Below are 13,833 nucleotides of genomic sequence, written 5' to 3'. Positions count from 1 at the left end.
GTCTTACAGTCATTAAATTGCTGCTTCCCGTTTATACCCTCCTTTGCCTGAATCGTATCTTGATCGTGAATAGGAAAAGAATCACTCTTTTTTTGTACTTCTGGGCCACCCCTCAAGAAGAGACAGTCTCACCTCATCTGAGTCATCATGATAACCACTTTTATTAGTGTGGGGGGCTGTATCCAAAGCATCCACTCCATCCACACCGTTGGCCTCTGCGTGCTGCTGTAGCACTGAGTATCGATGCACCAGGAACCTGGGGATGGACACCTCCGTTAGCCCTCGAGTGTGAGCAGGGGTGCATTTCTTACAGGACTGAGGATTTTCCGAGTTTTATATGCTCACAGAGTGAGTCACGCATATAGGAAGCACAGCCCACAGCTGGCATATGGAAAACATAAGACCTGAGAAGATCTGGGCCTGATGTTTCAGGAACATCGCTTCAACGAGCTAGTTTTTGCCAAGGGCAGACTCAACCACATGCCCTCAGCTGACTTTCTGGGTTAAATTCAGTACCTTTGACTGGCCTCCATGTCCTTACCTTCCCCCACAGACGTATTTCTTCACAATGAGCACTCCTGCTACGACTGTGACCAGCATCAATCCCACAGTGGCCAGGATAATTGGAACAGAATTTGACTTGGAATTCTTGATAAATTAAAACAAAAACAAAAAATTGTGGGCATGCATATTCCAAGACTGAATTCAAAGAGGTTGCTCATTCCCCTCATTTCTCTGTGAATGCTGTGCAGTTGCCAGGGACTTGATGATACTTTTCTAACCCCTCAAGATAAACCATCTCGATGTGACCAGGAGAATACCACAGCTGGCAGAGGCTAACCAGAACTTTAACTGCCCTGAAGCCATCAGAATGCTGCAATCTCAGGGGCTTCGATGTCAAAGGTACACTGGAAGTCTTGGCAACTCCCCAGATCAAACGGTCATTGTGACTGTCCCCACTACCACTGTTATAAGCTCTGGAGCAGGAAAGGGAGACTATGCTAATAGTGGGCTGAACGAATCAAGAACAGGGCCATTACCTGGGAAGAAGCTGTGCCAATGCTGTATCAGGCAGGCCATCATATGACACCAAGATTTATTCTTTTAACTTAATTTTTGGCATGTTTTTATAAATAAGCTTTTTCATATCACCCTCTGAGCGTGACCTACCTACCTCAGGGTGGGAGATGGGGAGTGTGTATTTTCAGTGTATCCAAGGGATGGCGGAGCTGGGTTCTGGGACAAGTTGTGTCCCCGTGAGTGGGAGTCCTGTGCAGTTACACACACAAACACTCCGAGGACAGCCACCAGGAGCACAGGGTAGGGTGCAAAGAAGGAGGAACCTGTCCCTCGACAAGTACACACACCCACACATTCTTCTCCCACTGCCTTTTTTTTTTTTAAGATTTTTATTTTTCCCTTTTTCTCCCCAAAGCCCCCATGGTACATAGTTGTATATTTTAGTTGTGGGTCCTTCTGGTTGTGCTCTGCGGGACACTGCCTCAACATGGCCTGATCAGCGGTGCCATGTCCACGCCCAGGATCCGAACCAGCGAAACCCTGGGCTGCTGAAGCAGAGCACGTGAACTTAACCACTTGGCCATAAGGCTGGCCCCTCCCACTGCCTTCTTAATCCCATCCCCTGTCAGGCCCTCACCCCTTAGAAGGTTGGAGAGGAGAGAACTGCAGACTGTCCACCTCTCAGTCTACAGATTAGGAAGCGGGGGCCCACTGTTTACTGCCCCCAGTCCCACTGCCAGTCCAGGGCTTCTTTGTCGAGAGGTTTCCTCCTCACCAAATCCCAGCCAGAGTTCAGTTCCACACCTGTAATCAGCCCCATAACTCACTTCCAAATAAAAACCAGCCCATTATCCCCACAGCTCAGTCTTTCATTCTGAATACACTTGGCATGACGGCACAGAGACGCACCCTACCTATGGCCCAGTGCTCCTCTCTTCCACACGTGCAAAACTCCAGCCCTTTATAGCCAAACTTCTTGAGTCTTTTTCTTAAATGACTCCAAGCCTCAGAAATTTCCTCAACTCTATGCTTCTAACACTTGGAAGGACTTTATGGAATACCGTTTTTTCCCCAAGAAAAAAGTTTTCAGTAGATGAGCTTATCACTGGGTTACGTGACCATCCTAACAGTTTCCTGTGCAAAGGGAAGTCGACAGAAGTAGTGTGGCCACTTTGTATTCAGCAATAAAACTCCTGATGCTGTAACTTTGACTATTCCTGGCAGAACATGAAACCCCACTTGTAACTAAACCAGATCTACTTTAACATACCTGCTTTTCTTTCTTTTTTTTTTTTTAAAGATTTTATTTTTTCCTTTTTCTCCCCAAAGCCCCCCGGTACATAGTTGTATATTCTTAGTTGTGGATCCTTCTAGTTGTGGCATGTGGGATGCCGCCTCAGCATGGCTCGATGAGCAGTGCCATGTCTGCGCCCAGGATTCGAACCGACGAAACACTGGGCTGCCTGCAGCAGAAGGCTTGAACTTAACCACTCGGCCATGGGGCCAGCCCCCATACCTGCTTTTCTGGACTCAAAAAGTTGCTTGTGCATTTCTTTTTCAAGTCTTTTACTTCTCGAACTGGATTCACTCCACCTTGGCATTTATCTCCTGGAATTTTCCGGTACCTGAAAGGCAGAGAAAATTTGTTAACAGAACACAAGGATGTACTCTCGGATTCCTGTCTATTTCCTGAAAATAAGATTTGAAAAGCTGCAGAAAAGCTTCTTGTCCTTATATTATCTTTCAGGCCTTGGGAAGATCCACAGGGATGTTTTGGCGATATTTTACGTAGTTTTGGCCTTGAACAGACAAAGCATCTCTGGCCTTGCTGCAAGACATGCCCGCTTTCCACCTTAAGAGACTGCGAGCAAGACCTGTGACCTGGGAAAAACGTTAAATGTGGTACAAAAATGGGATAGTGGCTATTTCAACTTAAAATAATTAAAATTAATTCAGTTCCTCAGTTGCACTAGTGTCAATAGCCCTGCAAGGCTAGCAGCTACTGTATCAGACACAGATCACAGAACATTTCCATCATCACAGAAAGTTCTATCGGACAGTGTTTTTTTAGAGCATTCTGAAATATTGCTCAGATCTCTGTGTGGAGACAAGCAGCTTTTCACTCTGAACAGTGGCAACTCCTTTGTCAGGGTAAGGGAGAAAAACCATCTCACCCGTTGGTTGTCAGGTGCTCTTTTCTTCCATACAGACAAAACTCCAGGTCGTGGCCCTTCAGTTCTGGCTGTTCCACACAGTTGGAGTCATTTTCTGGACGGAAGTAGCCAAAATCACTGCAAGAGTCAGCCAATAAAGTACCTTTCAAAGTTGTTGAAAGACAGTAAGCAACTAGCAAGCATGTGGGGCAGTGGGTGGTTACTAGTCCAGTCTTGGGTTGCCAGAGAGCAGCTCAGGAAGGCCTGTGCTATCTAGAAAGAAGGTCCATTTAGTAAAACAGACATGGAAAGGGATTAACTAGGGGAAAACAGCATATGGATTAAGCCTGGTGGCCTTAGTAGCTAGGGGCCCCAAGGCTGGGAGCCCTGCACAGACAGCTCAGGCTCAGGGAGAGGAATGGCTGCAGCCTGCCATGGAGTGAGGACTCTTGCAACTAAGACACAGAGAAATAGTGGCATCGGCAACAGATCTAAACTCAGGGACACCCAGCAATTCTTCCATTAACCTCCAAATAACTCATTCTTATGTTGTACCCCATGGAGGTGTACCACGGGGTGTATGTAAAACCTTTCCTGCCTCCCCCATTTCTGACCCTCTCAGCTTCTTAGATGGTCCCTGCCTCCATTCTATCCCATCTCTCCACAGTGCCAGCCATCTGCTCTCCTTTCTCTGTTTTCCCCAAAGAAATAACATGCTGCCACCTCTCCAAGGCTGACCCCTGACATGAGCATCCTTGGCCCCATTCTGACTACCGCCCTGCGACCTTGCTCCATTGACAGCATGGGAGGGGCCATCAGTCCCAGTTACCTGGTGGCTTCTCCTTAGCCTGCACCTAACCGTCTCCTCCATCCTCCTCTCCCTTACTGGCCAAATTTCTTAAAAGTGTGTTTTTTACTTGTTCTATTTTACACATTTACTTTTTATTTTGTGCATTTTGGCTTCACCTCCCTACGCAACCCTGAAAATGAATGTCTGAGGCTCCTGAGGGCTCACTAGTTACCCAGCCCAGGGGAGTCCTCCCTGTTCTCATTCACCTTGACCTTTGACACACCATCGTGCTCCTACCCACCTTGGCCCTGCAAGGCTGCACTCGTCTGTTTCTCTGGTCACTGCTTGCTCTTCTTTCTTCCTAACCCATAAATGCAGATGTTTTCCAAGGTCCTACAATTCAGTCTCACTTTGTATCTGCTCTCCTTTTGTAAGCTTAACTATGTGTGGTTGCAACTAAAACTTCCAGGTCTCACCTCTCTTGAACTTTAATCCTACATTTCCAAATATCCGCTGAACATCACCACGTAAATTTGCTGACAGAACCTCAGATAAATATAACATTCAAAACCCATCAGTTCTCTTTCATGCCAGCCTCTCCTATCATTTCCTTATGTTTGTCTGTGACGTGAATTTCCTTCCCATCATCTAGGTTGAAAATTTAGCCTGAGCACCCCCACCTGGACCCCACTTACTTCTTTATTGTGACTACTGTGACTCCCCCTCATGGCCTATCTTCCAGCCCGCCCTTCCCCATCACGCCGTTGGCTGTCTATGCTCACACCCGTCCGCCGGCTTTAACGACCTGCTTCTTCCCAGATGTGCACAGTCAAGTCCTACAGCTCTCAGGGCTCAGCTTGAGTGCCACCTCCTCAACAAAGCCTTCCTGGACCCACCTCCTTGCAGCGCTCAATGGAACAGTCTCTCCTTTCTCTAAACCCTCAGCCACTTACCACCTCGTTTCACAACATAACTGTGTGCATCTTACCAGGAGAATCTATAAAGACTTCCACTACCACTTTGCACTGCCCTGTGCACAGCAAGTCTTCAAGGAATATTTGGGGAATATATAGATCCTGCTTGTACTTTAATATGTTTCTGACAAATATTTAGGGGAGAGGGTAGGAAGAGCAAAAGATGAAGACACTACCCCTCCAATAGCAGGGGGAAACTTCTGGTAAAATTTTAGGTATTCAGTCCAAAATCTCAGGGGAAGCACCCTCCCCGCTCACAAAGTACACATTTCTCAAGCACATGTGGTACCATGTGCAGGCTCTGGAGCTGAACCACGAGGTCCACATCCAGCTCTACCTCTTCCTGGCTGAGTGACCACGAGCACATTAGTCACAACCTCTCTGTACTTTCATTTCTCCCTTTGTGAATGGAAATGGCAACAGTACCTATCTCACAGGGCTGCTGTGGTTAAGTGTAAATTGCTTAGGACAGTGCCTAGTACAGAGTAAGTGCTGAGTAAACATCAGGTGCTGTCATTACTACTACACGATTACGAAATAGAATATGACCTCAAGGAGTCTAGAGTTTAACGGGGGAACCAAACCCACAGGCAACAATTAAAACACTGGAAATGCTATAATAGGGGTACTGTGGGAGCCTAGATGACGGAAAACCGGGGAAGGCTTTAAAGAGGTGACATCTGAGCTCAGTATTAAAGGCCAAGTAGGAAGTCACCAGGTGTGGGGTCAAAGAGGGAATGTGGAAAGCCGTTCTAGGCAGAGGAAGCAGCACGTGCAATGGCATGGAGCTCTGAAGCAGCACAGCATGTCTGGAAAACAGGAGCAGCTCAGGGAATGAAGAGCCTCGCCTGTGTGCAGCGAAGGATGGGAGAGAGCCCTGTGGAGTTTCACAGTATCAACCAGCCCGAGCCCTCCAGTAGCACCCAAATGATCTGAGGGAAATTTTCCCTGTGGAATCAGCAGGGAGAACCCTGGCCATTCCACACACAGACATGAGCCACACAGGAGGAACCACACTGGGCCAGACTTGGGGTTCACTCATTGTAGTCTTCTCTGCCACCTGCAGTTTGAGAGAATATGGCGAGGGAGGACATGACTGCCTGCCTTCTTTTCCAAATTCTTTAGGATCCATTTTTTCCTCCTGTCAGTACCTTTTGTAGGTGACGAGTTCCAGAAGATCCTACCTGTGGTGTGAATCAGTTCCTCTTATTTGCCCTCAGTTACCTCGCTTAGGCTACCAAGGGACTCTGTGCACTTGTATAATCAACTAATCCCACGCCAGCCAGCAACTAACCCTTAAGCCTGGATTCTAGGGAGTCCACGTTGATGGCCTCTAAACCTTGATGGGACAGATGGACCATAAACACACTAACGTCACTCCCTATCTCAGGACAGAACCATACCCTCTCTGCCTTCAGTTTTGCAGACGACTCAAAACCTAGTGCACCACCTGCTGAACTCAGGCCGTCAGGCTCTTCACTAAAGTCCAATTTCCTCTTAGCTCCTGCACCCCTTTTCTTGATGTTTTTGTCCTATCATCTTTCTCTATTTTTCAATCGTCTTCCTCCTTATATGCCCCTCTCCTTCCCACAATCGCCAAGTCAGGATTTCTGGGGGCTGTTGCTGGTTCTGCCCAAAAACTGACTGTCTGATACGATAATATTACCTGCTCAATTATTAACAACTTGGCTTCCCTTTCTCTGTGCTTCAATTTTGTTAATAAGAAGCAGCAGTTCTCCACTCTTGGAGAAGAAAAGGATTTAAATATTTTTAGTCCTATAAGACAACTGTCTTTCCCCTCGTCCAGCAGGGGAGGGGCTGATGGGGATGTGAGGGATGCTGATACCAGAGGAAGTCCTCCAGGGAGCAGGCACAGACGGAGGGCTGCTTGGTCACTACGTAGTCCCGACCGTTCTGACAGACGGATGACTTGCGCAGCCGGAGATACTGTTCTTTATAGCCTAGAATGCAGCCATTTCCATAATCTCCAGGGTCTGTGGAGTGAGCCAGCCATATGGTATAGTCCTTCTCTTCACCTAAAGGAAAGACAGGCTGTTCAGGAAACTGCACAGCACAGAACCCACGCACATGCGGCAGCTGCCAGGCTATAGGAAGAACAAGGAGAGGGAAAGCGGGGATGTCTGACTCAACCTTTTGCCTCATTTTAGAATTGCGAACACAAGTTACCCTAGTTGGAGCCCACCGGTAACTGGCATTCCCTCATGCCAAAGGAGGATTCTTTGCATCTCACCACTCATCTGAGTACTAGGAAAATCCTTATTTGTTTCAAAGTGGGAAACTGGACAGAGGACCTCTAGGGTTCCTTCCAATCTGAGAGGCTGCCATCTACGTGTCTTGTACACCTGTGTCCTCAGCAGGAGCTGGCCGAGGTAAGAAATCAGATGTTTTCCTTTAGGACAAGATACCAATCAGTCAAACACATGGGTTCAATTTCACTATGAGTTAGTTTGCTTCAAATAGAAGGGAAAACATTCTCTTTCTAGACTTTTCACTCTAGTCGACTGGCTCTCAAATGAAGACTGGTGATGACAGTCAACCTGGCTTAGTATATTCTATCACCTGCTCCTGGAAAAATGACTCATGGCCTAAAGACTGTGGATTAGGGTTTCATCCTTCAGGATATGGAGAGCAGCACAGAGCTTGTTAAACAGCAGGTGCTTAAACCTTTTTAATGACGTTAGACGTTAGGGATAACTGCAGAGCTGCCTGCCGAGGGGAAAACTCATAAGCTGGATCCTTTACAGCCTATTCAATGAATTGAGATAATAATGACTCTCCAGTATCAAATCATATTTAAACATCTTGTAAAAAAGTAAGGTCCAAACCGAGTGCTTTGGCTTCTTCCAGGAGTCACTGAATTAACATTCTAAGGAAATGGTCCATCATAGAGTGTAACAGAAGTCACGATTGAAGCTCAGCCAAAGCATCTTAAAACCTTAGGTTTTTTTGTCATATTATGCCAACAAGTAACTACAGGTCACAGGGTGGTCACTTTTTCTCCAGTTTTTTCTTTTCTTCTCAATATTTTCAGTACAATGTCAACATCTTCGGTACTCGGGCCTGGGTTTGCTTGTGATTCTTTAGGAACACCTTGCAACCAACATTTTAACTCCTTTTCTGAAGCCATTTTCTGGGTCTTTAACACGGCTTCTAGTCTGAAGCCACAGAAGGCTGAAACGGCCAGTGTGGGCTTCACGCCTGCCCAGAGCCTCACCTGTGACTGACATTCAAGCCAAAACTCTTGTCATGAAAACTTCCTCACTTCAACATTTTGTAAGTGACACAATCAGATGCTCTTTGCAACACACTTTCCTCTTTACAGTTCTGCTGTAATCAAGGGTGAAAAACCCTGAAATGTTATGAAATAATTTTAGACTACCACAGGCATGCATTATCCTCACAATCAGAAAAAGTCTCATAGGATGTAACTTAGCTCTAACAGTGCAAAGCTATACTGTCCTACGTGACAGCCTTCGCCACCTGTGACGGTCTGAACTGAGATTTACCATACGGGTAAGCGTAAAATAGACGCTGGATTCTGAAGACTTAGAAGAAAAAAAAAAAAAATTTCATTAATGATTTTTTAATATTGCTTACATGCTGTAATGATAATTTTTGTATATATGGAGATAATTATTAAAATTAAGTTCACCTCTTTCATAATGTAGCTGATAGAAGAATTTAAATTACATATGTGGCCCTCATTTTCTTTCTCTTGGACAGAGATAGTCCAAAGAGGGAAGCTGTTTTTCTGAAAGCATCCCATTGCCTGATTACCCACATGGAACATCCTTCAATCCTTCAAATGTATTTTCTTACTCCAGTGAAACGAAATTAAACTGAATTGGTTATTTAGGAAAATAGGCTTACAAGTTTCTGGTAGAAAAGGTCAAAGGAGACACTCACAGCTCCTTTCAAGGATATCTTTAAAATCAATGGTGTAGGAGACCCACTGGCGAGTCAGGAAAGATTCCGTGAAACCCCAAATGCTGATGTTCATGGACCTGGCGCCAGGCTCTGAAGCTAGGCCAGTAAAGTAGATGGGCTCCCTGGTGAACATGTAGGTTTGCCAGCACTGACCTTCATCTGTGGAAAACCTGAAACCAAATTAGACAAAGATCATGACAGAGGATCAACATTTACAGGAATATCAGGAAACCACTCTGGCTGTTTGATCCCAAACCAGAGAAAGACCCTCATATATTTAGGTGATGGCTTACTAACATTAATTTTTAATGTTAACAGGGTAGGGAAAGGGGATTCATTCAGAGAGTAAGGAAGAAAATCCCTTTATAAAAATTCTTTCAAAGGAAAGATAGGCTAGTGACCTACCATCTAAATAAAAGAACAGAAATTATTTTATAAGAACTTGTATGTCATTTCCCATCCAGGGTGCTTACATGCTTCCATAACATTCTTGTGGAAAGAAAGAATATTTTTAAAAAGTGACAAAAAGTGTTAGGTAGAGGGAGTCAGAGGAAAAAGCAAAGCCATTTATCTGAATTTCTCTAACTGCAATCCCTTCAAGAACCTTCCCCAAAGTTCTGCAGAATGCACAAACATGAATCAGGTTCAGTAACTTCCCCCAACAAACCGAAGAACAACCCCCAGCTGCCCTCTCTGCAGACACTGGGTGGAGCTGAGCTCATGCATACTTAATCACATTGATAGGATGGCTGCTGTGCTCAATGGCCACGATGATGCCTCCGGAATCCAGGATGGTGTAATAGTGGGGTCCTTCCAGCATCCTCGCCCAGGAGTAACCCCCATCATCTGAGATGTACACATCTGGGATCATCACTGAGATGGCATCCCCCACGCTCCCTGCAACACAATCCACCACCTCGTCAGTACAAATCAGCACAAATGAAACGGAGAGGATTTACTGCCAGGAGAATAGTTTTGAATGAACTTGTTCTGATTATTTCCCATCATGCTTTTATTTTTTTAAAAGATTGGCACCTGAGCTAACATCTGTTGCCAATCTTCTTCTTCTTCTTTTTTCCTTCTTCTTCTTCCCCAAAGCCCCCCGGTACACAGCTGTGTATTTTTAGTTGTGGGTTCTTCTGGTTGTGCTATGTGGGATGCCGCGTCAGCATGGCCTGATGAGCAGCCATGTCCGTGCCCAGGATCTGAACCGGCAAAACCCTGGGCCGCCGAAGCAGAGCGCATGAACTTAACCACTCGGCCGCGGGCACAGACCCCCATCATGCTTCTTGAAAAAGGAAAAAAAACGCCACTGAAAATTTGGGAAAGGGAGAAGACATGTTGCTCTCTCTGATGGGAGTCTATGAAAAACTCACAGTACCATTATCATGCAAGAAATTCTACACAGGATGGTAAAAGCCACATACGGTGGTTTTCTTATAGGTTCAAGGATATAAGTGAGTTTTCATGTGCTAAGCTACTTCTTCCTGTGGAGGGGAGTGGAGGGTGCTTACCGTGGGCGATGACTATGCCGATGGCATTAGGCTCTGAGAGGGGGGCCATTGGAACATTTAGTTTCTGGGAGATGCTGTAGGAAGCGTGAATATGAAGGCTGCACTGTGAAAAGAAACCAAAGCTTAGATTAAAACCAAAGGTGTAATATTTCACTCATCTCACAGAGCCTTCTAATAAAGCTTTGAACTTAACCCAGACCTTAGTGGGATAACCCTTTTTTTTAAATTATGGAAAATAAACACACCACAAAATTTACCAACTTAATCATTTTTAAGTGTACAGTTCTGTAGTGTTAATTACATTCACACTGTTGTGTAACCATCACCACCGTCCATCTCCAGAACTTTTTCATCATGCAAAACGGAAACTCTATACCCATTAAACAATAGCTCCCCATTCCACCCTCCCCCTAGACTCTGGCAACCACCACTCTACTTTCTGTCTCTGAGTTAGACTACTCTGGGTAACTCATATAAGTGGAACCACACAGTATTTGTCCTTTTGTGTCTTGCTTACTTCACTTCACATGATGTCCTTAAGGTTCCTCCACGTTGTAGCATGCATCAGAATTTCCTCCCTTTTTAAGGCTGAATATTATTCCATTGTATGTATATACCATGCTTTGCCTATGCATTCATCTGTCGATGGACACTTAGCTTGCTTCCACCTTTTGGCTACTGTGAATGCTCCTGCTATGAACGTGGTGTGCAACTATCTCTTTGAGACCTCGCTTTCAATTCTTTTGCCTATATACACAGAAGTGGAATTGCTGGATCACACGGTAGTTCTATGTTTAATTTTTTTTGAGGAACCACCATCTGTTTTCCACAGAGGCTACACCATTTTTCATTCCCACCAACAGTGCAAAAGGGTTCCAATTTCTCCACAGCCTCACCAACACTTCTTATTTCGGGTTTTCTTTTTTTATAGTAGCCCTCCTAACGGGTGTCAGGTGATCTCTTGCTGTGGTTTTGATCTGCATTTCTCTAATTAGTGATGTCAAGCATCTTTTTATATGCTTATCGGCCATCTGTATATTTTCTTTAGAGAGATGTCTTCAAGTCCTTTGCCCATTTTTAATTTGGGTTATTTGTTTTTTTGTTGTTGAGTTATAGGCTCAGTGGGATAGTCTTGATTCTAAAATGCATTAGTATATTTGGAAGCAAATTATGCAATTACTTTCTCATATGTAATCTGTCAGTTTATTTTATTCCTGTACTACATCAAAGCCTCTGATCAATATTTAAAGAATGATCCCACACAAATAAACTTGATGAATGCCTGACATATTTCAGATACTATAAAAGAGGTGGTGGTGATTCAAAATAAGATTCAGTCTTGTCTTTAAGAAATATTTCCCAGAAACTAGTTAAGGTATAAATCAGACTGAAAGTTAGTTCTTTAAAAGAGGTTGAAATGTTAATTTTATGTCATGTATATTTTACTACAATAAAGAAAGAGGTTCAAGCAAACTATTAGTGAAACAAAGAGGAAAGATTAGCTCTAACTGAAGACGGCACTGAGGATGGCTAGGATTTCCACTGATCCTAATGAATGAGGCGTGGGGAGACAGGCTCCACTTCCCCAGGAACACCCCAGGAAGACCACGTGCAGGCCACAGGGGCAGAGCACTCAGGGAGCAGCGAGGGTTATGACAAGCAGTGTGTCCATGATAGAATGGGGAACAACAATGTAAAGGCAGAAGAGAGCCCGAAAGGGGAGGAGAGGCCCTTCATTCACCAGGTCAGAGGCACAGGCCAGTCACAGGCAAAGGGGGAGCAGGAAGAGTGTTGAGGAGGGACAGACAGGGGAGTGCGAAAGTGAGCACAAAGTCAGTAAGGAGGCCACCGTACCTGCCCAGGCTTGAGGTGAGGAGGGCAGGGACAGGGCAAGGCCAGGGCAGAGGGCTGGGGGAGGGGGCAGGAGGGAGAGAGACTCAACAGCACTTATGAGCCGAGAGGAGGGAGACAGCACATTGGGGGTGGCGTAGGTGCACTTGATCTCACACTGTCTGAGGTTCTTAGAACAAAAAGCCCAGCCTAGAACAGCAGAGTGCAGATCCTGAGGAGAGCAAGGGAACTACCAGCACTATCAGTTTTTGAAGAAAACTCCCAGTGTTTCCCTAAGCCCCTCTCAAATTCTATAAGTGTCAGACACAAAGCTTGTTTTGCTTTTCTTTTTTTCTTGCCTGTCAACACCTGTCACTCCTGGAAGCTGGGGTCTCCTGGAGCAGCACCTGTGTTTCCAGCTCTCAGTCTCTCTTCAGAGGGGTTGGCTCACGCTTGCATGGGCACCGCCGGGTCACCACCCACACCCACCGGCCGTGTGGAGCACAGGCAGGGGGGAAGAGAAGGCCGAGTTCCCCTCCTCTTGATTCTAGCCAGCACAGCTCTGCATGGCTCAAGAACAGCTGGACGATGGCTTTTTGCAGAATTCCTAAAGTCTCAAAGCTGCCAGGCTGACTCCCAACTCACCACCGGCCCCTCTATCCATTCTGCTTTCATTCAGCAGTTTGATAAAACACACATTGTTAGCCTTCAGTTTTGTTTTTCTTTAAAAGACAAATAATTCACAGTATTTTGGTCTTTTTTAGCAGTTTCTATTTCCTACATTCTAAGTTAATTTCATTACTCTCGTTTCCAAACTTTCCACCTTTAGCTGTGGACCCTAATCAAGTACAAAAGTTCTTTATTCAAAGGCCTGGCACTGACAAGAGAACAGAATGGCTGCTTCGCTCCAAATACATATGACAACTGGCGTAAAACCAACCTCCTTCTTGTTTTTGGCTGTAGCATCACATTCACTGTTTTCAGGCTTCCTCAGGCGCTTCCACCTTCCTCCTTGGTCAAAAGTGATCATAGTCTGGACAGAATTATCTGAATGGGACAAGAGTGATATTCAGCCTGATACATTGGAAGCACCCTATTAAATTCAGTTTATCATTGCATAACCCTCTCCTAACTGAGCCTACTTAACACCATTAGAACCCTGGAGTCCCACAAGCTTCTAACATCCAACAAAACGGCTTCGTGGGGTGAGTAACTGAGCAGCACTCCAAATATGATATTGGAGGAAGACCTCCCACCTGAACAGGACCCAACTGATTCCAGAAATCATCTGACACTTTTGGAAAAACACACCTTTTATCTCCTTGCCAACACAGACAGGCTGACGTCCATTCTCTTCCCCTGCTTCCTGGCCTTGGAAGCAAAGTCTACCCTGGGAAGGCCTCCTAATCCTCACTGAGACAAGGCCATGGTACCGGGCTTGTTTCAGGGAATCTCAAGATTTGAATGTCTCTGCATTAGTCAATTAATAACTCCTAATTTTTGTCCTTCCACTACTCCAGATCCTATCCCTCTTATATATTTTCTTTTTTTTCTCATGTCTCTTCCCCATTCTCTGTTTTCAACGATACAAACTGTCGCAGGTT

At 45.3% G+C, this 13,833-nt stretch overlaps 1 protein-coding gene across 5 annotated transcripts in view; it reads right to left on the bottom strand.

Annotated features, from left to right (window-relative positions):
• Window positions 1-13,833, bottom strand: part of SORT1 (sortilin 1) — a 63,914-nt gene that overhangs the window by 4,732 nt on the left and 45,349 nt on the right. For all 5 annotated transcript variants that reach the window (XM_070607794.1, XM_070607795.1, XM_008523458.2 and 2 more), the window contains exons 11-19: window positions 13,170-13,276; window positions 10,400-10,502; window positions 9,614-9,782; window positions 8,865-9,055; window positions 6,784-6,973; window positions 3,195-3,311; window positions 2,537-2,645; window positions 542-648; window positions 133-256 (exon numbers count right to left, since the gene is read on the bottom strand). In XM_070607794.1, the coding sequence (XP_070463895.1) occupies window positions 133-256; window positions 542-648; window positions 2,537-2,645; window positions 3,195-3,311; window positions 6,784-6,973; window positions 8,865-9,055; window positions 9,614-9,782; window positions 10,400-10,502; window positions 13,170-13,276 (1,217 nt within the window). The remainder of the gene's footprint in view (window positions 1-132; window positions 257-541; window positions 649-2,536; window positions 2,646-3,194; window positions 3,312-6,783; window positions 6,974-8,864; window positions 9,056-9,613; window positions 9,783-10,399; window positions 10,503-13,169; window positions 13,277-13,833) is intronic.

This window comes from Equus przewalskii, unplaced genomic scaffold, assembly GCF_037783145.1.
Source record: "Equus przewalskii isolate Varuska unplaced genomic scaffold, EquPr2 ChrUn-13, whole genome shotgun sequence".
Lineage (NCBI taxonomy): Eukaryota > Metazoa > Chordata > Mammalia > Perissodactyla > Equidae > Equus > Equus przewalskii.
This window is presented reverse-complemented; position numbering and strand designations above follow the sequence as displayed.